The sequence below is a fragment of the Pygocentrus nattereri genome, chromosome 10 (assembly GCF_015220715.1).
Source record: "Pygocentrus nattereri isolate fPygNat1 chromosome 10, fPygNat1.pri, whole genome shotgun sequence".
Classification (NCBI taxonomy): Eukaryota; Metazoa; Chordata; class Actinopteri; order Characiformes; family Serrasalmidae; genus Pygocentrus; species Pygocentrus nattereri.
Window position 1 is genome coordinate 9,930,500 of NC_051220.1, and position 27,647 is coordinate 9,958,146.

General features: G+C 42.2%; 1 protein-coding gene across 1 annotated transcript in view; it reads right to left on the reverse strand.

The window, feature by feature from the left end:
- The window catches only part of pdzd8 (PDZ domain containing 8), an 87,168-nt gene extending 61,598 nt beyond the window's left edge, over positions 1-25,570 (reverse strand). Inside the window, exon 1 of the mRNA XM_017686633.2 lies at positions 24,498-25,570. Within this exon, the coding sequence (XP_017542122.1) occupies positions 24,498-25,399 (902 nt within the window). The 5' untranslated portion in view covers positions 25,400-25,570. The remainder of the gene's footprint in view (positions 1-24,497) is intronic.
- Between the last annotated feature and the right edge of the window lie 2,077 nt (positions 25,571-27,647).

Sequence of the window (27,647 nt, forward strand, 5' to 3'; positions counted from 1 at the left end):
TCTCCATCTTTCTCCTCTCTCTCTCACCCCTTTTCCTCCTTTCTCTTATTTCTCTCTCTCTCTCTCACTGTCTCTCTCTCTCTTTTCTCTCCCTCTCCCCCATTTTCATTCTCACTCCTTTTCCTTCTCTTTTCTCTTCCTCCCCCATTTCTCCTCTCTCTCTTCCCCTCTCCTGTCTCTGTCTCTCTCCCCTTTCTCTTCTGTCTCTCTCTTCCCCTCTCCTGTCTGTCTCCCATTCTCCATCTTTATCCTCTCTCCCTCAACCCTTTTCCTCCTTTCTCTTATTTCTCTCTCTCTCACTGTCTCTCTCTTTTCTCTCCCTCTCCCCCATTTTCATTCTCACTCCTTTTCCTTCTCTTTTCTCTTCCTCCCCCATTTCTCCTCTCTCTCTTCCCCTCTCCTGTCTCTGTCTCTCTCCCCTTTCTCTTCTGTCTCTCTCCTATTTCTCCTTTCTCTCTCTCTCCTTTCTCTTCTGTCTCTCTCTTCCCCTCTCCTGTCTGTCTCCCATTCTCCATCTTTATCCTCTCTCCCTCAACCCTTTTCCTCCTCTCTCCCTCCTTTTCCTCATCTCCTGTCTCCGTCTCTCTCCCCTTTCTCTTCTGTCTCTCTCTTGCCCTCTCCTGTCTGTCTCCCCTTCTCCATCTTTCTCCTCTCTCTCACTCCTTTTCCTCCTCTCATTTCTCTTTCTCCCCTATTTCTCCTCTCTCTCTCCCCCATTTTCATTCTCACTCCCTTTCCTCATCTTTTCTCTTATTTGTCTCTCTCTAATTCTCCTTTCCCTCTCTCCCCCATTTTCATTCTCCCCTGTTTCTCCTCTCTTATTTCTCTCTCTCTCTCTCTCTCTCTCTCTCTAATTCTCCTCTCGCTCTCTCTCTCTCTCTAATTCTCCTTTCCCTCTCTCCCCCATTTTCATTCTCCCCTGTTTCTCCTCTCTTATTTCTCTCTCTCTCTAATTCTCCTCTCGCTCTCTCTCTAATTCTCCTTTCCCTCTCTCCCCCATTTTCATTCTCCCGTTTCTCCTCTCTTATTTCTCTCTCTCTCTAATTCTCCTCTCGCTCTCTCTCTCTAATTCTCCTTTCTAATTACTCCTTTTCCTTCTCTTTTCTCTTCCTCCCCCATTTCTCCTCTCTCTCTTCCCCTCTCCTGTCTCTGTCTCTCTCCCCTTTCTCTTCTGTCTCTCTCCTATTTCTCCTTTCTCTCTCTCTCCTTTCTCTTCTGTCTCTCTCTTCCCCTCTCCTGTCTGTCTCCCATTCTCCATCTTTATCCTCTCTCCCTCAACCCTTTTCCTCCTCTCTCCCTCTCTCTCTCCTTTTCCTCATCTCCTGTCTCCGTCTCTCTCCCCTTTCTCTTCTGTCTCTCTCTTGCCCTCTCCTGTCTGTCTCCCCTTCTCCATCTTTCTCCTCTCTCTCACTCCTTTTCCTCCTCTCATTTCTCTTTCTCCCCTATTTCTCCTCTCTCTCTCCCCCATTTTCATTCTCACTCCCTTTCCTCATCTTTTCTCTTATTTGTCTCTCTCTAATTCTCCTTTCCCTCTCTCCCCCATTTTCATTCTCCCCTGTTTCTCCTCTCTTATTTCTCTCTCTCTCTCTCTCTCTCTCTCTAATTCTCCTCTCGCTCTCTCTCTCTCTCTAATTCTCCTTTCCCTCTCTCCCCCATTTTCATTCTCCCCTGTTTCTCCTCTCTTATTTCTCTCTCTCTCTCTCTCTCTCTAATTCTCCTCTCGCTCTCTCTCTAATTCTCCTTTCCCTCTCTCCCCCATTTTCATTCTCCCGTTTCTCCTCTCTTATTTCTCTCTCTCTCTAATACTCCTCTCGCTCTCTCTCTCTAATTCTCCTTTCTAATTACTCCTTTTCCTTCTCTTTTCTCTTCCTCCCCCATTTCTCCTCTCTCTCTTCCCCTCTCCTGTCTCTGTCTCTCTCCCCTTTCTCTTCTGTCTCTCTCCTATTTCTCCTTTCTCTCTCTCTCTCCTTTCTCTTCTGTCTCTCTCTTCCCCTCTCCTGTCTGTCTCCCATTCTCCATCTTTATCCTCTCTCCCTCAACCCTTTTCCTCCTCTCTCCCTCCTTTTCCTCATCTCCTGTCTCCGTCTCTCTCCCCTTTCTCTTCTGTCTCTCTCTTGCCCTCTCCTGTCTGTCTCCCCTTCTCCATCTTTCTCCTCTCTCTCACTCCTTTTCCTCCTCTCATTTCTCTTTCTCCCCTATTTCTCCTCTCTCTCTCCCCCATTTTCATTCTCACTCCCTTTCCTCATCTTTTCTCTTATTTGTCTCTCTCTAATTCTCCTTTCCCTCTCTCCCCCATTTACATTCTCCCCTGTTTCTCCTCTCTTATTTCTCTCTCTCTCTCTCTCTCTCTCTCTCTAATTCTCCTCTCGCTCTCTCTCTCTCTAATTCTCCTTTCCCTCTCTCCCCCATTTTCATTCTCCCCTGTTTCTCCTCTCTTATTTCTCTCTCTCTCTCTCTCTCTCTCTCTAATTCTCCTCTCGCTCTCTCTCTAATTCTCCTTTCCCTCTCTCCCCCATTTTCATTCTCCCCTGTTTCTCCTCTCTTATTTCTCTCTCTCTCTCTCTCTAATTCTCCTCTCGCTCTCTCTCTAATTCTCCTTTCCCTCTCTCCCCCATTTTCATTCTCCCCTGTTTCTCCTCTCTTATTTCTCTCTCTCTCTAATTCTCCTCTCGCTCTCTCTCTCTATTTCTCCTCTCTCTCCCCCATTTTCATTCTCACTCCCTTTCCTCCTCTCATCTCTTTCTCCCCTATTTCTCCTCTCTCTCCCCCATTTTCATTCTCACTCCCTTTCCTCATCTTTTCTCTTTCTCCCCCATTTCATCCCTCTATTGTTCCTTTCTCTCTCTCTCCCCCTTTTCCATCTCTCCTTCTAGTTCTCCTCCCCTCTCTCTCTTCCCCTCTCCTGTAGGTCTCCCCTTCCCCATCTTTCTCCTCTCGGTCACCCCTTTTCCTCCTTTCTCTCTTATTTCTCTCTCTCTCTCTCTTATTTCTCTCTCTATTTCTCCTTTCTCTCTCCCCATGTTCATTCTCCCCTGTTTCTCCTCTCTCTTATTTCTCTCTCTCTCTCTCTCTAATTCTCCTCTCGCTCTCTCTCTCTCTCTCTCTCTCTAATTCTCCTTTCTCTCTCCCCCATTTTCATTCTCCCCTGTTTCTCCTCTCTCTTATTTCTCTCTCTCTCTCTCTCTCTCTAATTCTCCTCTCGCTCTCTCTCTCTCTCTCTCTTCCATCTCTCCCTCTAGTTCTCCTTTCTCTTTTTCTCCATTTTCACTCTCACCCCCTTTCCTCCTTTCTCTGTCTTTCCCTTCTATTTCTCATCTCTATCTCTCTCGCCCTGTTTTCTCGTTTCTTCGTCTCTCTCTAGTTCTTCATTTCCCTCGCTTCTCTCGCTCTCCCTGCTTTCCCCTCTATTTCTCCTTTCTCTCCACCTTTTCTCTTATCTGTGCCTTTTACTCTCTCCAAGTTCCCTCCCTCTTTCTTTCCCCCTTCACTCTGCCCGCTCCCTCCCCCCTTTCTCTCTCTAAACCTCTTATCTGTGTGTCCTGCTTTGTTTGTTTTGGTTTCCTCTGCGTGCCTGAGTGCAATCACATTATCTGACTGGACCAAAAAAAAAAACAAAACAAACAAAAACAAAAAAGGACAAGCTAAACTCGCCGCTGCCCTACACGCAGCGCACTGACAGCAGGGATGCAACAAACACTCCATCATATTCAACAGATTTACTAATTAAACCACTCAAAACAATAAAGAAATCTGAATAAACAATGCTTTTATCTCTTATAAGACCATGTTCGGTCAGCAGCAGCGCTTTCATTCATCATTTGCGCTGAACATCACACATAAGCGCTGAACATCACGAAGAGAGGCAGCGTGATACAGCTGTGCACGGATAACAAACACACTGACCACAGCTGGCGTGTGCCCTGCTGTCTCTGCTCCATCACTCTGCACTAACTCCAGCAAATCTGGGTGTTTATAGGAGGCAGGAAAGTATCTGGGTCACACCCAGCGTCCAGCAGAGATTCCTACAGTCTGTGAAAACGGTGGATGCCATTGGGAAATAACAGGGCTCGGAAAAGTGTGTTTAAAAAAAAAAAAAAAAAAAAAAAAAAAAAAAAAAATTAAAAGGCACAAAACTAGCCTACAAGTCCTGATTATTAGACACGCCCCCAAAAGCAACACACAGGAGTTACACACTCACGGCACCCAACAGCTACAATTCAGCCCAGTCCAAACTGCAGCGTTAACTTCAGCCCTAATGAGTCTCAGACTGTTTCGGGAATTTTGGAATTTTGCCTTTTTATACCACCTTACACGCTTACCAGTGTTTAGTACCTGATTTCAACATCACCTATATGCCCTGCAGAGAGAAGACCGTATGAAAATGTAATATAATGATTACAGTCATTACATTTAATCAAATATGTTACAAAATCTCAAATCAGCAGTCAGATTAAACTAATAATACAGTCAATACTGTACTTGGATCGCAGTGATCCTCCAGGTATACGAGGCAGACAGTGATCGGATTTCTGCTCTACATCCAGCCATTAAACTCAAGTCGTAATGTAAATGTAACGTAAAATGCAAATTTTACAACACAGCTTTCAAAACAGAAAAACAACAACAACAACAACAACAACAACAACAACAACAACAACAACAACAACAACAACAAAAAACATTGCAGCACTTCACCTGAAAATATGAACATCCATCATCTAGAAGATGAAGAATATTTCAACTCTTAATTTCGTCAAGCATGGAGTCGGTTTCCGTATCGCTCCAGAAGTGTTTTGCTGTGTCTCGCGGCAACACTGCTTGCTTATTTCTGGTGCCACAGTGTGTTTAGCACATGTGAAATCCAAAAGAAATCAGAGTATGAGTGCATGTAAACACACTCAGTGACATCACTTATCCTCATAGCTCTGCAGACAATGATCTCCTCACCAAATTGACATCATCGGTCAAGAGAGCGTGAGTGAGTGAGTGAGTGAGTGAGTGAGTGAGTGAGTGAGAGAGTGAGAGAGTGAGAGAGTGAGAGAGTGAGAGAGTGAGAGAGTGAGAGAGTGAGTGAGAGTGTGTGTGTGTGTGTGTGTGTGTGTGTGTGTGTGTGTGTGTGTGTGTGTGTGTGTGTGTAGGAATCCCACATGGTCAGCTCAGCTGTAAGAGGTCATCAATCACCCAATCACCCTAAACAGCTCTGACTGACCACCAGCAAAATCAGCACTGCATGACCTCACACGATGTCACGGTCTCTATGAATGATGACATCATAAATCATATCAGTACGAGCAGATGACTGATTACAGATCAAAGTAGCGCTCTAGTCAAAACAATAAAACTGAACCATCACTGCTTCTGTGTTAAGCACAATCACTCGCCTCTCACAGACAGAAAGTGCCTTAAGATTTCCTCCCCCATTTTCATTCTCCCCTGTTTCTCCTCTCTTATTTCTCTCTCTCTCTCTCTCTCTCTCTCGGAAAACCCCCTTATGATGACGCATCTTGAAGGCACAAGTTAATTTACAACCGTCCACAGTCTGTGGGCAGACTGTCTAAACCTTCTTTTTCTGTTGTTCCTTGTTGATGATTTTTATTTTAAAAAAAAAAAAAAAAAAAAAAGAATTTGACAAATTAATTTTGGCACTGTATCACTACTGCAACATAACTTCAGAGGCCTATGGCTGCACAATGTTTGAGCAACACATGCTGGGTATTGTAGTGAGAGAAGACAAAAGCTGGAAAAGCAGGGGAAGAAAAAAAAAAAGGGTAAATTCTATCAAACTTATGATGCTGAGGGTAGCAATGCGGAATACTGCATTACATGAAAATAACATTAAATTCTAGTTAAATTCTAGACCAGAGCACTACTTCTTAAAATAATAACAACAGCATCAGGCAGATGCTTAGGTCATCCAAACCACTGCATGGTGATGCATTTATTGCATTCTAAAACAGCAGAGTGAGGCTGGATTTTAGCTCTGTAATCTAATGTAGTCTGCACATGTGCACAAACAGGCTGTGCTACTGGAAATAAGCAAGGAACGCTGCCACAAGAAGCAGCAAAACACTTTTGGGGCAACACAAACGAAATACATGCTTGATGAAATGAAGGCTTTAAATATTCTTCATCTTCTAGATGACGCATGTTCATATTTTCAGGTAAAAGTGATGTGACGTTTAAAAAGCCGCTCATGAAGTTTGAGTTTATAGGCTGAGTGTAAAGCAGAAATCTGATTATTGTCTGACTCATGTAGACATGGGGTTTCCCCATTATCTGACTGATTAAAGAGCATGTAAACGCGTTGATCAGATTACTGACAAAATCTGATTTTCCGCAGTTATCAGATTATCAAGTGCATGTAAACACGCTCGAAGACAGATACATATGCGTAAAATATCAGATATTATCACCAGTTTTGAAATCCCACATCAGTGCATCCCTGACAATTTTCTACATATATTTGTGGTGTAGTCATGGCGACCCCTGGGTCACCACCGCTGTAAAGACATCTGAACCATTTCACAGCAAACCACTCTGAATGACTGTTTACATCTCAGCTAGAGCTGGATGACAGCAAAAATCTAATATCGCAATACTTTAAGATATTTTCACGACATGACGCGTCACAAGATTGATTTTTTAGACTTCTGAACAGAGAAAAAGAAACCTACAAAAAATACTGGTCATAAAGCGTGAACAAAATGGTTTTTAGTCAATATGTGGCGGGGTAAACAGAATTTTGCTCTCTGTAAAACGAAACATGCAGTTGGTCAGTTTCTACAAGTACTGATGATATACACAATAAGTTCAAAAAGCATACAGTATTGTAACATAATTAATCACGACATATAGCGTCATACTGCCCAATAACGACATATAGCGTCATACTGCCCAAAAACGACATATAGCGTCATACTGCCCAATAACGACAATAACAACATATAGCGTCATACTGCCCAATAACGACATACAGCGTCATACTTCCCAATAACGACAATAACGACATATAGCGTCATACTGCCCAATGACGACAATGACATATAGCGTCATACTGCCCAATGACGACAATGACATATAGCGTCATACTGCCCAATGACGACAATGACATACAGCGTCATACTGCCCAATAACGACATACAGCGTCATACTTCCCAATAACGACATATAGCGTCATGCTTCCCAATAACGACATATAGCGTCATACTGCCCAATAATGACAATAACGACATATAGCGTCATACTGCCCAATAACGACAATAACGACATATAGCGTCATACTTCCCAATAACGACATATAGCGTCATACTGCCCAATAACGACATAGCGTCATACTTCCCAATAACGACAATAACGACATATAGCGTCATACTGCCCAATAAAGACATAGCGTCATACTGCCCAATAACGACATATAGCGTCATACTACCCAATAACGACAATAACGACATACAGCGTCATACTGCCCAATAACGACAATGACATATAGCGTCATACTTCCCAATAATGACATATAGCGTCATACTGCCCAATAACGTCAATAACGACATATAGCGTCATACTTCCCAATAACGACAATAACGACATACAGCGTCATACTGCCCAATAACGACATACAGCGTCATACTGCCCAATAACGACAATGACATATAGCGTCATACTGCCCAATAACGACAATGACATATAGCGTCATACTTCCCAATAATGACATATAGCGGCATACTGCCCAATAACGTCAATAACGACATATAGCGTCATACTTCCCAATAACGACAATAACGACATATAGCGTCATACTTCCCAATAACGACAATAACGACATACAGCGTCATACTGCCCAATAACGACATACAGCGTCATACTGCCCAATAACGACATATAGCGTCATACTGCCCAATAACGACATATAGCGTCATACTGCCCAATGACGTCAATAACGACATACAGCGTCATACTGCCCAATAACGTCAATAACGACATACAGAGTCATACTGCCCAATAACGACATATAGCGTCATACTGCCCAATAACGACATATAGCGTCATACTGCCCAATAACGACATATAGCGTCATACTGCCCAATAACGACATATAGCGTCATACTGCCCAAAAACGTCAATAACGACATATAGCGTCATACTGCCCAATAACGACATATAGCGTCATACTGCCCAATAACGACATATAGCGTCATACTGCCCAATAACGTCAATAACGACATATAGCGTCATACTGCCCAATAACAACATATAGCGTCATACTGCCCAATAACGACATATAGCGTCATACTGCCCAATAACGTCAATAACGACATATAGCGTCATACTGCCCAATAACGACATACAGCGTCATACTTCCCAATAACGACAATAACGACATATAGCGTCATACTTCCCAATAACGTCAATAACGACATATAGCGTCATACTGCCCAATGACGACAATGACATATAGCGTCATACTGCCCAATGACGTCAATAACGACATATAGCGTCATACTTCCCAATAACGACAATAACGACATATAGCGTCATACTTCCCAATAACGACAATAACGACATACAGCGTCATACTGCCCAATAACGACATATAGCGTCATACTGCCCAATAACGACATATAGCGTCATACTGCCCAATAAAGACATATAGCGTCATACTGCCCAATAACGTCAATAACGACATACAGCGTCATACTGCCCAATAACGACAATAACGACATACAGCGTCATACTGCCCAATAACGTCAATAACGACATACAGCGTCATACTGCCCAATAACGACAATAACGACATATAGCGTCATACTTCCCAATAACGACAATAACGACATATAGCGTCATACTTCCCAATAACGACAATAACGACATACAGCGTCATACTGCCCAATAACGACATATAGCGTCATACTGCCCAATAACGACATATAGCGTCATACTGCCCAATAAAGACATATAGCGTCATACTGCCCAATAACGTCAATAACGACATACAGCGTCATACTGCCCAATAACGACAATAACGACATACAGCGTCATACTGCCCAATAACGACATATAGCGTCATACTGCCCAATAACGACATATAGCGTCATACTGCCCAATAACGTCAATAACGACATATAGCGTCATACTGCCCAATAACGACATATAGCGTCATACTGCCCAATAACGACATACAGCGTCATACTTCCCAATAACGACAATAACGACATATAGCGTCATACTTCCCAATAACGTCAATAACGACATATAGCGTCATACTGCCCAATGACGACAATAACGACATATAGCGTCATACTGCCCAATGACGACAATAACGACATACAGCGTCATGCTGCCCAATGACGACAATAACGACATACAGCGTCATACTGCCCAATAACGTCAATAACGACATATAGCGTCATACTTCCCAATAACGACAATAACGACATACAGCGTCATACTGCCCAATAACGACATATAGCGTCATACTTCCCAATAACGACAATAACAACATATAGCGTCATACTGCCCAATAATGACAATAACGACATATAGCGTCATACTGCCCAATAACGACATACAGCGTCATACTTCCCAATAACGACATACAGCGTCATACTTCCCAATAACGACATATAGCGTCATACTTCCCAATAACGACATATAGCGTCATACTGCCCAATAACGACATATAGCGTCATACTTCCCAATAACGACATATAGCGTCATACTTCCCAATAACGACAATGACATATAGCGTCATACTGCCCAATAACGTCAATAACGAGATACAGCGTCATACTGCCCAATAACGACAATAACGACATACAGCGTCATACTGCCCAATAACGACATATAGCGTCATACTGCCCAATGACGTCAATAACGAGATACAGCGTCATACTGCCCAATAACGTCAATAACGACATATAGCGTCATACTTCCCAATAACGACATATAGCATCATACTGCCCAATGACGTCAATAACGACATACAGCGTCATACTGCCCAATAACGACATATAGCGTCATACTGCCCAATAACGACATCTAGCGTCATACTGCCCAATAACGTCAATAACGACATATAGCGTCATACTTCCCAATAACGACAATAACGACATATAGCGTCATACTGCCCAATAACGTCAATAACGACATATAGCGTCATACTTCCCAATAACGACAATAACGACATACAGCGTCATACTGCCCAATAACGACATACAGCGTCATACTGCCCAATAACGACAATAACGACATACAGCGTCATACTGCCCAATAACGACAATAACGACATACAGCGTCATACTGCCCAATAACGACATATAGCGTCATACTGCCCAATGACGTCAATAACGACATACAGCGTCATACTGCCCAATAACGACATATAGCGTCATACTGCCCAATGACGTCAATAACGACATACAGCGTCATACTGCCCAATAACGACATATAGCGTCATACTGCCCAATGACGTCAATAACGACATACAGCGTCATACTGCCCAATAACGACAATAACGACATATAGCGTCATACTGCCCAATAACGTCATACAGCGTCATACTGCCCAATAACGACATATAGCGTCATACTTCCCAATAACGACAATGACATATAGCGTCATACTGCCCAATAACGTCAATAACGAGATACAGCGTCATACTGCCCAATAACGACAATAACGACATACAGCGTCATACTGCCCAATAACGACATATAGCGTCATACTGCCCAATGACGTCAATAACGAGATACAGCGTCATACTGCCCAATAACGTCAATAACGACATACAGCGTCATACTGCCCAATAACGACAATAACAACATATAGCGTCATACTGCCCAATAACGACATATAGCGTCATACTGCCCAATAACGACAATAACGACATAGCGTCTTACTTCCCAATAACGACATATAGCATCATACTGCCCAATGACGTCAATAACGACATACAGCGTCATACTGCCCAATAACGACATATAGCGTCATACTGCCCAATAACGACATATAGCGTCATACTGCCCAATAACGTCAATAACGACATATAGCGTCATACTTCCCAATAACGACAATAACGACATATAGCATCATACTGCCCAATAAAGACATAGCGTCATACTTCCCAATAACGACAATAACGACATACAGCGTCATACTGCCCAATAACGACATACAGCGTCATACTGCCCAATAACGACAATAACGACATACAGCGTCATACTGCCCAATAACGACATATAGCGTCATACTGCCCAATAACGACATATAGCGTCATACTGCCCAATAACGACATATAGCGTCATACTGCCCAATAACGACAATAACGACATATAGCGCCATACTGCCCAATAACGACAATAACGACATATAGCGTCATACTTCCCAATAACGACATATAGCGTCATACTGCCCAATAACGACATATAGCGTCATACTGCCCAATAACGACATATAGCGTCATACTGCCCAATAACGTCAATAACGACATATAGCGTCATACTGCCCAATGACGACAATGACATATAGCGTCATACTGCCCAATGACGACAATAACGACATACAGCGTCATGCTGCCCAATGACGACAATAACGACATACAGCGTCATACTGCCCAATGACGACAATAACGACATATAGCGTCATACTGCCCAATAATGTCAATAACGACATATAGCGTCATACTTCCCAATAACGACATACAGCGTCATACTGCCCAATAACGACATATAGCGTCATACTTCCCAATAACGTCAATAACGACATATAGCGTCATACTGCCCAATAATGACAATAACGACATATAGCGTCATACTGCCCAATAACGACATACAGCGTCATACTTCCCAATAACGACATACAGCGTCATACTTCCCAATAACGACATACAGCGTCATACTTCCCAATAACGACATATAGCGTCATACTGCCCAATAACGACATATAGCGTCATACTGCCCAATAACGACATATAGCGTCATACTGCCCAATAACGACAATAACGACATACAGCGTCATACTGCCCAATAACGACATACAGCGTCATACTGCCCAATAACGACATATAGCGTCATACTGCCCAATAACGACATATAGCGTCATACTGCCCAATAACGACATATAGCGTCATACTGCCCAATAACGACAATAACGACATATAGCGTCATACTGCCCAATAACGACATATAGCGCCATACTGCCCAATAACGACAATAACGACATATAGCGTCATACTTCCCAATAACGACATACAGCGTCATACTGCCCAATAACGACATACAGCGTCATACTGCCCAATAACGACATACAGCGTCATACTGCCCAATAACGACATATAGCGTCATACTGCCCAATAACGACATACAGCGTCATACTGCCCAATAACGACATATAGCGTCATACTGCCCAATAACGACAATAACGACATATAGCGTCATACTGCCCAATAACGACAATAACGACATATAGCGCCATACTGCCCAATAACGACATATAGCGTCATACTGCCCAATAACGACAATAACGACATATAGCGTCATACTGCCCAATAACGACATATAGCGTCATACTGCCCAATAACGACAATAACGACATATAGCGCCATACTGCCCAATAACGACAATAACGACATATAGCGTCATACTTCCCAATAACGACATATAGCGTCATACTTCCCAATAATGACATATAGCGCCATACTGCCCAATAACGACAATAACGACATATAGCGTCATACTTCCCAATAACGACATACAGCGTCATACTGCCCAATAACGACATACAGCGTCATACTGCCCAATAACGACAATAACGACATAACGTCTTACTTCCCAATAACGACATATAGCGTCATACTGCCCAATAACGACATATAGCGTCATACTGCCCAATAACGACAATAACGACATAACGTCTTACTTCCCAATAACGACATATAGCGTCATACTTCCCAATAACGACATATAGCGTCATACTTCCCAATAACGACATATAGCGTCATACTGCCCAATGACGTCAATAACGACATACAGCGTCATACTGCCCAATAACGACATATAGCGTCATACTGCCCAATAACGTCAATAACGACATATAGCGTCATACTGCCCAATAACGTCAATAACGACATATAGCGTCATACTGCCCAATGACGACAATAACGACATACAGCGTCATACTGCCCAATAACGTCAATAACGACATATAGCGTCATACTGCCCAATAACGACATACAGCGTCATACTTCCCAATAACGTCAATAACGACATATAGCGTCATACTGCCCAATAATGACAATAACGACATACAGCGTCATACTGCCCAATAACGACATATAGCGTCATACTGCCCAATAACGTCAATAACGACATATAGCGTCATACTGCCCAATAATGACAATAACGACATACAGCGTCATACTGCCCAATAACGACATATAGCGTCATACTTCCCAATAACGTCAATAACGACATATAGCGTCATACTGCCCAATAATGACAATAACGACATATAGCGTCATACTGCCCAATAACGACATATAGCGTCATACTTCCCAATAACGACATATAGCGTCATACTTCCCAATAACGACATATAGCGTCATACTGCCCAATAACGACAATGACATATAGCGTCATACTGCCCAATAACGTCAATAACGAGATACAGCGTCATACTGCCCAATAACGACAATAACGACATAGGGCGTCTTACTTCCCAATAACGACATATAGCGTCATACTGCCCAATGACGTCAATAACGAGATACAGCGTCATACTGCCCAATAACGACAATAACGACATACAGCGTCATACTGCCCAATAACGACATATTGCGTCATACTGCCCAATAACGTCAATAACGACATACAGCGTCATACTGCCCAATAACGACATATAGTGTCATACTGCCCAATAACGACAATAACGACATACAGCGTCATACTGCCCAATAACGACATATAGCGTCATACTGCCCAATAACGTCAATAACGACATAGCGTCTTACTTCCCAATAACGACATATAGCGTCATACTTCCCAATAACGACATATAGCGTCATACTGCCCAATAACGACATATAGCGTCATACTGCCCAATAACGACAATAACGACATAGCGTCTTACTTCCCAATAACGACATATAGCGTCATACTGCCCAATAACGTCATATAGCGTCATACTGCCCAATAACGTCAATAACGACATATAGCGTCATACTGCCCAATAACGACAATAACGACATAGCGTCTTACTTCCCAATAACGACATATAGCGTCATACTGCCCAATGACGTCAATAACGACATACAGCGTCATACTGCCCAATAACGACATATAGCGTCATACTGCCCAATAACGACATATAGCGTCATACTGCCCAATAACGACATATAGTGTCATACTGCCCAATAACGTCAATAACGACATATAGCGTCATACTGCCCAATAACGTCAATAACGACATATAGCGTCATACTGCCCAATAAAGACATAGCGTCATACTGCCCAATAACGACATATAGCGTCATACTACCCAATAACGACAATAACGACATACAGCGTCATACTTCCCAATAACGACAATAACGACATACAGCGTCATACTTCAGTGAAATTCCATTTCACATAATATCTAATGGGCCTTTGACACTGCATGACCCATTATTATCAATAAACATGGACACAACCATGGACAAAACTCTGGCTTCTACGGTTTACAGCTGTGAAACTAACTTTTGTCCATCCAGTGCTCTTGCATGATGCTCACTTCTATTTGTGTCCGTGGGAAGCTGAATCTTCAGGACTGAGACACAAGCGCTACTACAGGAGAAGTGAAAGAAGCCACCACACAAAACAGAACACAACAGAAAGTAGACTACACAAAAGCACAGGGCCACAGAGGTACTGACCGACGTCCATCTGTCTTTGGTTCTCTTTCTCTATGCATATTTGATGCACCAATACAGACGGCCTGGCGGGGATAGCAATCCACGCTCTGACCACACAGAGAGTCTCAGAGCACCTCACAACAGCAAAGAGTCTCAGAGACCTCTCTGACCTCTCGCAGCTCTAATAACACACACTGGGACAAAGATGATGATGATCATGATGATGATGAGTCTGCTTGTTGTTCTGTATTATGATCGATGCTCTAAAGTTCTGTGGAGAGTTTCCAAAAAGTTTCCCAACATCCACTCTGCCGTCTCTCTGAAAAGGTCATCGATTTCATTGATCTCAGTGATGAAAAGATGAAGATGGTGGAGCCTGCACATTTGCACCTGCTGCAGTCATACCCACCCTGTGCTGCATTTTATTTATTTTTATTTACAGGGGGTGCTGCCTATGTACAATGCCGTGCAAGACGAGTAATACGTAATATTCATAACTCGTGAAGCAAGCGATGCTCTAAAACCAGAAGAAACGGAGTGATGATACAAGCAACAGTCACAGTAACATTGCGCTGTATAACAATAATAAGGTATGCCAAGGTTTTTAAAAACGATTGTTATTTCATATGTATGACATATTTAATTTCTATTCCGGGTCTGAACTAGAGGTCTGTTATTTATCCCGCTCCCACCTGCAGTCCTGTATAACTGGTTTCCATCTGCATTACTCATGACTGAAAATGACTGCGGTAGGTTAGACTTCTTGGCTTTTTGTGTGTTCACCATTCTTAAAAGCAATTTCTACAATTGTGTCTGTCTGGCTGTCTTAAGGCTCTGCTGTTTCTGCAGCCTACAAGAACAACTTGCACGTTGTTTATTTGATTGATTCCTTCACAACTTTAGAATGAGTTCATTACCTTGTTTTGTTGTTATACAGTATTTATATATACACAAGTTTTTCAGTAAGTCTTATTTTATTTCGGCTATTCTTCAAATTATTTTTCTACATGAATGTGTTGTCCCGTTCCTGCCCACGCTGGGCTGGGTACCCGTCCACAACACTGAAAATTAGCCCTGCGATACAAGATATGGTGGTTGGTCCAGACCTCTAGTCTGAACGATGAAATAAACAGATTTTAGCAGGTCACTGTTAGCGTCAGTACGTCAGAAAAAATTAGACTGATAAAAGCTCAGTAATAAGAGCTACACAAATCGAAGACAGTTTCAATTTCAGTTTTCACCCCAATCAATCAATCACTCAACTCTCCACTCTGAGATATTGTTATTTGAGCTTCAGTTGGTTGGAACCAAGCCTGTGCTGTGCTGTGTGTTAGCCCTGCTAACTAAGCTATCGCAAGCTTAGCCAAAATGGAATGGTCCCAAAAACCACACTCCTTTTTTTTGTGACTCTCCTAATGAGACGGAGTGCTGGATGTCAACAAATTACTGTAACTGTTGTAAATAAATTTCACAAGATGTCAGAGCGCAGCCACATGACAAAGACCTTGTTTTTAACCTATCCATGATAGAGGAGTTCCATAATATTGAAAAATTAAAACGTTGGACATTCATCTGCACTGCAAATATTAGCGATCCACCAATACAACATTAGAAGTGTCTGTTTTTAAGAACATGCGCTACTAATTAAGATAGTACACAGAGTATCCTACTTAGAATGAAGTAACTGTTAGTGTAAACATTGTAGCTTGTGATGTACTTTAACAAATAAACCATTAAAATCTAGATGACTTTTCAATGAAAATGCATTAGCTAGATACGCTACATTAATTAGATCAAGAGTTTTGTTCCACGTCAGAAAAGAGCTTCTGCACAGCTGTAAGCAAAGTATGTTTCATAGTTTTGATCCTCGTCTGTCTCAGCAGGAATCACATCCGAGGCTAATGCACCTGAGCACCTCACACTTGAAATCAGCCAGTCAGCTTGCGACTGGCTGATTGAGCTGTAGTTGAATATCCTCTAAAGCCAGACAGACTGGAGTTTAATAAATATTGTTGTTTGGTGATTCAGACTGTATGTTTGGATACATCTACAGGCAAAGCCTATGATTTATATACTCACACTGTACGAAAAAGCAGTCTAATTGACAATTATCAATAAAACTGATTCAGAATAAAAAGGTGTGCACTTGTTTGTAGCATCAGCGAGCATCAGATGTTGGTATCTGCGAATTGTTATATAAGCATATACATGAGTAAATAAGTGTAGTATTGGCCCGATACCTGATAACAGTATTGGTATCAATGCATCCCTATAAAAATGTAAACCTATTTAGCTAGAATTTTCCTAATAAATGAATTTGATGTAAAAATGACATTTTAATTTGGCAAATAATAAAAAATGTGTCATATTCTGAATTATGTTTGGTTAAATCTCTACAGTGTAACAAATTTTTATGCAAAAAACCCAAACTGATGGGCAATGACCCCCTACTAGTATTACCACAGCAGGGTTAAAGCCACTGCAACACAAAGTGTAGGGTGTGACTTTGGTCCACAGATTAATCAATTATAGAAGTAACAAATGCAATCCTATTTATTTCTTCCCAATTTGTATTTGTTTTGTGGATTTACAGTCCCTGCTAAGACAAAAGCTCAACTCCCAATGGGTATTTTTGTTGTTTTTCATTTCTCGAAACAATTAGAAAATCATCAGCCGCCTTTTATACTGTGTCAAACTTTCACAATGGACATGCTCCAAGGTCACTTGAATAAATTACATAATCCAAAATAATTCTCAATCAGAAAGTAAAAATGTTTTTTTCATCCCCAGTAAAGTTACGTTTCTGGAGATACGATGTTCTGAAAGCAACGATATGCAACTGAACCTGGCCAATAAAGTTTGTGATTGTGACTCTGTGGTGTGATGTAGCATTAGCGCAATGCAGGACCAGTTCAGTGGACATGATCTTTAAAGGGTTGTGCTACTGCCCTACTGATGTCCTCAGCTCACTCGGACAAAGTCAATATGCAGAGAGGGAGGGAGAGTGTGACGTGAGAGAGAACAGAATACTTTGCTGAAGGGTGGGGGTGAGAGGGGGGGGTTGAAACAGTGCTGCAACTCCTACCCTGTTCAAAAGAGAACATACAGTGGCTGAAACCGTATGCGTCCCTATGGACTGAACAACACGGAAGTGACATATTTGCTCTACAAGGACGATCAGAACCCACTGGAGGATCACTGTCAGAACACACACACACACACACACACACACACATAAATAAATAATTAAAATGCATGCACTATGCACACCAGATCAGGCATAACATTTTGACCACCTCCTTGTTTCTACACTCATTGTCCATTTTATCAGCTCCACTTACTCTATAGGTGCACTTTGTAGTTCTACAGTTACAGACTGTAGTCCATCTGTTTCTCTGATACTTTGTTAGCCCCTTTTTCCCCTGTTCTTCAGTGGTCAGGACCCCCATGGCCCTTAACAGAGCAGGCACTATTTTGGTGTTGGATCATTCTCAGCACTGCAGTAACACTGACATGGTGGTGGTGTGTTAGTGTGTCTTGCGCTGGTCTGAGTGGATCAGACACAGCAGCGCTGATGAGTTTTAAACACTTCAGTGTCACTGCTGGACTGAGAATAGTCCATCAACCAAAAATATCTAGACAACAGCGTCCTGTGACCACTGATGAAGGACTAGAGGATGACCATCTACAAGGTGGACTGACAAGGTAGGAGTGTCTAATAGAGTGGACAGTGAATGTTTAAAAACTCCAGCAGCACTGCTGTGTCTGATCCAATCAGACCAGCACAACACACACTAACACACCACCACAACATCAGTGTTGAGAATGATCCACCACTCAAACAGTACCTGCTCTGTGAGGGTCCATGGGGTCCTGACCACTGGGCTAACAAAGTATCAGAGAAACAGATGGACTACAGTCTGTAATTGTAGAACTACAAAGTGCACCTATAGAGTAAGTGGAGCTGATAAAACGACAACGAGCATAGAAACAAGGTCATAAATGTTATGCCTGGTCTGTGTACGTATACACATGTATGTGTTCCCCTAGAACTCTCTACAAGAACCACAGTACACTGAAATACTCTCAAACCCCAAACACCCAACCCTAAAACCCACCCTCAGTCAGCTGCTTCTGAAAGTAATTAACCTACTGACCTCTAACAACAACGCACAGCAGCCTCAGAGCAGCAATGCTGACTGAAGGCAAATTCGAGCAAATCAAATTATCAGACAGAGCAAAAAAAAAAAAAAAAAGCACATATTTGGAACAATGACATCGAAAAACATTCCAAAACACAGCGTCACTGAGCCGGGACATGAGAACGCACCAGAGCAGAGACACAAAGTAGAGAGCGAGCCAAAACACATACAGGTCCAGCCATAGAAAAGGACAGATAAACACCAGCAAACAAAACAAAAGACTCAGACAGATAAGACCACGTGACAACCTAAAACCACACAAGTGTTTTCTGTCAGTGTGAAAGTGAACAGTGTAGAAGAAAGACCAGTAACACTTACTGAAGGGTGGCATTCATAAGGTGACACCTACTTAAGCCTTTCATGACAACCAGACAGGGCTGAAAGATGCATCGTTTTTATATCGAAATTGCAATTTAAGACAATGCAAATTTTCAAAACACAAGAGCTGTAAGTTTCTTTAATTATAGCAGACACTCTGTTATATAGTTCAAGGTTCTTTAAAAAATGGTTCTTTAGAACATAGTCATTCTATACAGAAACATGAACACTCATACTCAGATTCTCAGATTGGAGAATGCCTTGTATGTGGTTCTGTAGAGCATCAAAAAGGGCTGGTACGGTTACTTCCTTGCTTGTTGATATCAAGCTTTACAATAGTAGGATATTTCGGTCCTATAGAGAACTCTTCTCAAAAAGGTTCTATATAGAGCCATATACATCACATTCTCCATGAATATCTGAAGAGCAATTTCACCACGCAGAGAACTTTTTATGCATGCAAAGGGTTGCTGTGTCCTTATGCTTCTACATAGAACCATTGGCTTTACTAAAGAACCCTTGAAGAACCATCTTAAAACATTGTTTTAAGTTTTAACTGAACCCAATGAGAGTTTGTGAACTGCCTGCAGGTAAGTCGGACCAATGAGAGGCAACCAAACCTCCATGTGTTGACATCACAACCAGAACTTGTTGGCAGATTGATACACTACGTTCAGAGGTCGAGCCTCAGAATCTCAATTTGAAAGAAATATAAATCTTCTTCTTTCGGCTGCTCCCTTTAGGGGTCGCCACAGCGGATCATCTGCCTCCATCTTGCCCTATCCATTGCCTCCTCTACTTTCACACCAACCTACACACCACATACACACTAGGGGGCACACTTGCCCAGAGCGGTGGGCAGCCCAATCGGCAGCGCCTGGGGAGCAGTTGGGGGTTAGGTGTCTTGCTCAAGGACACTTCAGTCATGTGCTGTCAGCTCTGGGGATCGAACCAGCGACCTTCCGGTCACAAGACTGGTTCCCTTACCTCCAGCCCATGACTGCCCCCATTTACACTCTTTAATACAATACATTTCTATTTCGCCCCAAAATTCCACTCATTTGTTCACTCTAATGTACCAAAACAGTCAAACATTCATTTTTGCATGCCCATGTTTCAACCCACATCCCTTTAAACTAGATCAAACAGGCTGTTCTTGTTGCTGTGCCTTTAAGAGCAATACATGATATAAACGAGCTCTGGTGTGATTGGACACTCCTTATAACTTCAGAGTGAGTGGGCGGGGCGGGGCTAGGCTGCTGCAGGCCGAGTAGGAACATATACATCAATGCATACATTTTGTGACATCACAAAAACAATGACTTCAAAGCAGCAGCTTAGTCTTCATATCGCTACTGTCCAAACAGCACTCCATAAAGGGAAACTTTACAGGAGAAGGAAAAACGTTCTTAACTTGTAATGGAAGTGAATGGAGAGATATTTATTTCCAAGCAATTTTGGACCATTTCCGTTGGTCTGATGATCATCAAATTTTGACCCAACATAAAGGGCAGCTGCCTTTTTCAGATTATGTCAAAAAGTGAAAAAACAATGAAAATGGATATATGAGGGTTTTGTCTCGAATTGAAAAAGACATTTGGTGACTAACAACGTTTACACACCACAAGACATGGCAATCTGTTTATATATAATCTGTAAATATTGATACCCATAATACACTGAGAAAAGCTACTGCGACATACCATGATGTAATTCATCACAACTTTAAATACCGTCATAGCTGCCAGCCTTTATGTAGGCTCAATTCAGCGGTTAAGCTCTTCAGTGCAGTGCTGTCCGATAGGCATACAGTAGAGCTTAAGGCAGCAGACTAAATGTGTCCAATTCGGAGAGAAGTTTAGTAAATTACGCTTCATCATGGGAGGAGGACCTGCTGCACAAAGTCTCGCAATATCCTGAACAAACAGAACAACTGTTGCAACATCAAATAGCCAGCTAACGTCCAGTCTTTTGTTTCGGGTGCAGGCATGTCTGGGTGGGAATGTGTACAAGTCAACACGCGGAAAACGCTGGGACAGATGTTTAAGAACGACAAAGCCGTCACACACATTAAGCAATGCTGCCGTTGGCTTTATCGCTATAGTTAGCATTAGTGCCCTTCGCTATGATACGCAAGCAGCCCTTACGCGCTTCATGTGCCGACAAAGCCCTTTAAACTGAACCGAGAGTAGAAAGTGAAAGGGAAAGTTCTGAGAGCTAAAATACAACACACTTCCTGTTCCATGTATGGCGTACAGGATGTTAACTTTTTTTTTGTTTTTTTTCTTCCATAAGAAGCTGCCAGTCATGCCAAACTCTGTCAGTAAGGTGTGACAGCAGGCCTGTGTGAGGCCAACTAGACAAGCAACAGGTGTGGTGTGAACGTTACTACACCCAGAGCTAGGGCTGCACGATACATTGTGTTGTCACTGCTATCGTGATGAGTTTCTGCAGTAAACCCATTCTTAGAGCGTCATACATATTTTTGCCAATCTGATTGAGTTTATTCTGATCACAGATGGAGGCCGAGGTGCCTATACGCACACTCCGCTAACCAGTCTGATGAAAATCTTCATTTACATCGGCACTTCCAGGAATCAGATCCACAGTTACATGCGTGGACTAACAATTAGTGTGGACGTTACCGTGACAACATGCATCATGTGATTCCGGTCAGAGTGAGACGAGCAGCAGTGTGTTACCTAAATGTTCAGCTGGCATTTTCATTTGCTCTATACATCCATTTGTAGTAGTTTAAGAGTATAGTATAGTTTAATTTCTTCGCTGTCCAACAAAAACCACTGTCAACTTTTTCAATTTTTTATATTCCTACATCATTTCAACACGCCAGGTGTCCCTTACATCCTGTGAAAATTTCACAATCGATGGACCAATAGAAATGCTCTAAAATCACTTGGAATAAAACCTCTTTACATTAACTTGCATTAAAAGGTAAGAGAGTTTTTTCCTTCTCCTGTAAAGTTAAAATTTTGGAGATGTTTTTCAGCAGCGATTTCTAAGCCCTATTCTATTTAACTGATTATTCACAGGATTACCCAGACAGAAACTGTATTCTGAGTAGCCTCAATCAGACGAGTCTATTGTAATTGAAGGTTATACATGAAAGCGCTTTATTCCGACTGAGCTACTAGTCAAACTATTAGGCTGAATGCAAACATGGCTAATCAGGGCACAGATCAAATGAGCTCATGCGGTGCAAGAGAGACGGCATTACACTTCCGGCCCAAACTGTTAGAAGCCTAACAAGCGCTTCTCTACACTGGGATTAAACACAGCTGCTCTCCCACACAGTTACAAATACCTTAACCATTAGGCTAAACAGCCAGTTACACCTGCAAGGCTCAAAAAAATCCATCCTGAACTACACGTATGTAAAGACATTAGGATAGTTCTCACACCCAGTGTTGTGTTTTAGGTGTGTGAGGCAATAAGTTACTATAACTAACATACTTAATAACTGTACAAAAACAAGTAAATAAGTAAACAAAAATATGTATTTGTTCTTGTGTGCCTGAATAAAAAACAAAAGAAATATTTATCTGTGTTTACAGTTCTGATGTATACAGCAGTTAATATTTCATTTCTTTTCATTTTGCGCAATAGTGAATGATGATTTTGTAATTATGTATTTTTCTGTTTGTTTAATGGAGAGATCAGTCTGTCTGCATATCCAAACAAATATGTCCTTGCTTCACATCCAGTCAGAGGCCCACCAGTTAATAATTCATCACTTCTCATACTATTGTGATATCCAATAGATTTATCCAGCCCTGCATTTACATCAATATTGGACCCAGAACCCTGAAGATTGACATCCAGTGCCTTTTAAGAGGAGAAGTGACCACCTCAAGGGCCCTTTTAGCTGGCATTCCACCTAACCGTGAGGCACGTTGGGCTACAGGGTCACCAACCCTGTTCTCGGTGATCAATCTATGTTCCTGCACAGTGCAGTTCAGTTCCGCCACTAATCTGCTTAATCACACCTACTAATGGATGTCCTGCTTGAGTGGACCAGGTGCATTAAGGTTGGCTGAGAAAGCCCACTGTCCAGCACAGTTCGGCGATTTCCTGCTCAAACTCAGCAAGAAAGCAGGATGGATCACTTACAGGGTCCAAACTCAGGCGAAACTGAGCCATCCTCATTTCAGGTGTCCAGGCTGAATGTAAACACTGTTAATGTCATAATTTTTCACTTGTTTTTATTCACATATATCCGCCTATCCAACCTACGGACGTATAGCCCCACCCACTCGCACTGAAGTTATAAGGAGTGTTTTTTGATTAAGGCACAGTGCAGGGAAGCTAACTCACAAAAATGAATTTACATACAGTTGTATGCAAAAGTTTGAACACCCCCGGAAATATATACATACATACATACACACACTATTATATTCCATTCTATTCTATTTTATAATATTATATATTATGATGCCTGTGCAAAAGTTATGGCACTTAGGCATTCTACTGCATGTCTTACATCTTTTCCAATATGTTGAATTCAGTAAATTTTGCAGGAAATTATTTGTAAAATAATCCACATATTATATAAGTAGAGGACACGTTAACTTATTTTCACCTGACAAAACATGCAAGTCAGTAAACTTGAGCGAGGCTGTTCAAACTTTTTGCACACAACTGCATCTGTCTTGAAGACACAGTAACAAAAACAGTGTGTTTAGTTCTAAGGAAGGAAGAAATGTACATGTAAAAATGAATAAGCGCTTTTTAAGGTGGACCCTCAGGGAAAACAACAACAACATACTAAGAAAAATGTAGGACACTGGCCCTTTAACTCTTAAGTTTGACCAGCAGGAATGCCCCTTATCTCTAAACAGGCTTGACTTTGAGCTTACGATATCCATCTAGAGCAATCCTGCTTTGTGCAATACCCTTCTACTGGTTTAGTGGGTCCCTCCAGAACCTGACTTGGTTACCCCTATGGGCCTGGAGCAGGGTTAGGTGAGTAAGAAGCGGGTCCAGCATGGTAAGACCCCTTAAGGACTGCTAAGACAAACCTCTCCAGAGAAGGCCCTCTAATCTCCAGGACGAGGACCATCAAAGGCCTTTACCTGATCTTGTAGTTGGGCAGCGTGTGCTTCTTCTTGATGACCCTCTTGAGCTGGTTGACAATGATGGACGTGAGCTGGGGCAGGGGCCGGCCCTCGAACTGCGACTTGACCTCAAAGTCGATGAGGGGGTCCTCCAGGAAAGAGAAGGACCAGTGAGTGAAGGGCATGCGGGTGAACTGCAGCCTGAGGCGCCCGGCCACCCGGGTCATCTTCACGAACAGGTAGGCGGACTTGCCGAACACCAGGTCCACGTCGATGGCCAGGTGGAAGCCGCCGTTGTACTCCAGGTCCACCTCGAAGCTCAGCTCCTCCGGAACACCATCCTCATTGGTGGCCACGGGCTTCAATAGCCGGGCAGTCTTGAAGACGGGCACAGAGTTGCCCAGGGAAATCTCACGGAGGCTGAGTCCTTCCAGGAGACGTCCAGCAGTCTTGGTCTGCAGGAGCTCCTCAAACTCCACCCGAATCTTCTTGGTGATCCAGTGGCGCACCACTGGGGTGTCCCGGAGCTCCCGGAACAGAAATAAGAAGATTGCATTGAGGAAGCCGCAGGTTTCTACTCCAGTCTCGCCCTGGGATTGGGATTGGGAATTGGATAGGGATTGAGATGACTGAGATTGGGAGTGGGACTGGGATTGAGGCTGGGACTGAGGCTGTTTTGAGACGTTTCCCTCATGCTGCCTGGATGACGGCGAGGCTTCCTGTTGGTTCTGGCCCTGTTCGCTCGTCTGCTGCTGGTGCTGGTGCTGGAAGTAGTCCCTCAGCGCTGAATCGGCCACGGCTCGACCGTACTGCTCGGCTCTGCTCACGGGCTCCGGGCTCCTCCGGTAAAGCAGCGCCAGTTGCAGCAGCAGCGTCAGCACGGCGCCGGAAAACGCGGAAATCAGTATTAAATAGATCATCTTTTATCGGCTGTCAGCCTCGTCAAATCGACCTGAAGCTTCGCGGATTAATGAGCGCTGGGTTCCACCTGGCCGCTCACAAAGCTGCCATATCATCCGCCTCGTTCCTGGGCTGCGGAGGCGCGCTCTGATTGGACGGAGGCGCTCGACGTCACCATGCGTGATGACGACAGCGGACACAGCGAATCCTGAACTGGTATGTGTTTTATTCCACACCTGTATTCAGACAAGACCCGCCCTTTCTGTGCTACGATTGGCTAGTACGATCGCGTCTCCTGTGATGCGATTGGCTATGATTTTTTTTTTACTTACAAGTCGTCAGGGGTTTTCTGCTTTAAAGGAGAAGTCCACCGATTTTTCTAAATTTCTGTATAAATGAGTTGTTCCGTTTAAAATGCTCCGTTCCTGAAAACCAGAGTTGCTCACTGTGGTGGTGATAGGAACCAGCCGTCGTCTAAAAGCTCCCTTAAAGAAAGTTATTACATGAAAAGATTATGAATCCACTCCCTGATGTCTGAAACATTGTTTTATATACTTGTTTGGAGATTAAAGCATCATTTTTAGGATCTGTACATGGCAGAATGACGCATACAAGGCATGCAACTTGCATTACCTGCAGTTGCACACTGAGTGTTACACAATAGCACTATCTAGTGATGAAAATGAGGATGTAACAGCTCTAACTCATTGACCAACTGGTCTGCTTCACATTACACTATAGAAATGTTGGTATTCAGGCTGCCTTAAAATTTTGATCTAATTAAATTAACAGAACAATAATCTGTGATTTATGCCAATGAATAATTACATTTTTGAAGCAGCCTGGACACTTACTTTAAGTTAAACCCCCCAATAATACACACACACACACACACACACACACACAAAACCTAAACGGCTTATCCTTCTGGGTCGCAAGGAGGGTGTGGGTTCCTATCCCAGCTGTCACTGGGTGGAAGGCAGGATACACTCTGGACAGGTCACCAGTCCATCGCAGGGCACCCCCCCCCCCCCAAAAAAAAAAAAATAATAATAAAGTAAATAATAATAGACAGTTCTAAAAGATGTTTTTCAGATTGATGGAGAATGTATAAGGTGATGCATATTGAACCTTTTTGAGGGTCTGTATAGCACTGAGGAGGGTTCTTCCATTGTAACAGTAGAAGAACCATTTTGGGTCTATATAGAACCCCTTTCAAAAAGGTTCTATATAGAACCATCTACAGCACACTCTCTGTCAATCTGAGGACCTCTTTCATGACGCAAAGAACCTTTAATCGTGCAAAGGGTCCTATGAGTGTTAATGGTTCTGTGTTGTACCATTTTCTTTACTAAAGAACTCTTAAAGAACCATCTGTTGTACATATTCTGTGTGTTGCTTGCTTGTATTTTGTGTATTGTCTGTAAATAATATGTGCATTGTCTGTATATTACTTGTATAGTCTGTATATTTCTTGTATACTGTGTATTTTTGTTTGCATATTGTCTGTAAATTATTTGTACATTGCTCGCAATTGTCTGTAATACTAAAGAGAACCAATGGCTGGAACCAAATTCCTTGCATGTGTCAACAAACTTGGCTAATAAATATGATTCTGATAATAATACACTATTGTTGTTGTTGTTGTTGTTGTTGTTGTTATTGTCAACAAATGATATACATGACTGATATCTATTTAATCTATTTATCTATTTTATCTATTTAAATTGTATGATAAATAAATAAACAAAATGCTAAATGTTTTAAATTGAAAAATGAAACACTGATAGATGACTGCAAAGAAAAGAGTACATAAACAAAGGTGTTGATAATAAGGAATGAGTTACATGAACGAACAAATTGCTGTTGTGGGAAGAAAACCTCGTATGTCCACTTGTGTCGTTTTTTTTTCAGTTTTTAACATAATGTGAAAATGCCTGTTGTCCTTCACATTGTGTGAGAATTTCATTCATAAATGGACCAAAAGTCCATCCATCCATCCATTTTCTAAGCCACTTCTCCCTCAGGGTCGCGGGATGGACCAAAAGTAATGACCCAAAATCACTAGGAGGAAAGTCTGGCTCCATTGACTTTCATTAAAAGTAGAATATGTTTTTTTTGGTTGCTTACCATTTTGGAAATATGAGGTTTTGTTCTGACAACAGCGAAATGCTAGGTGATTAGGGAGATTTCAAACAAGTAAAACTGAAGTGAAGATTATCTCAATAAATATTTAAAGTAAGGCATTTTTTTCTTCGAGGGCTCTTT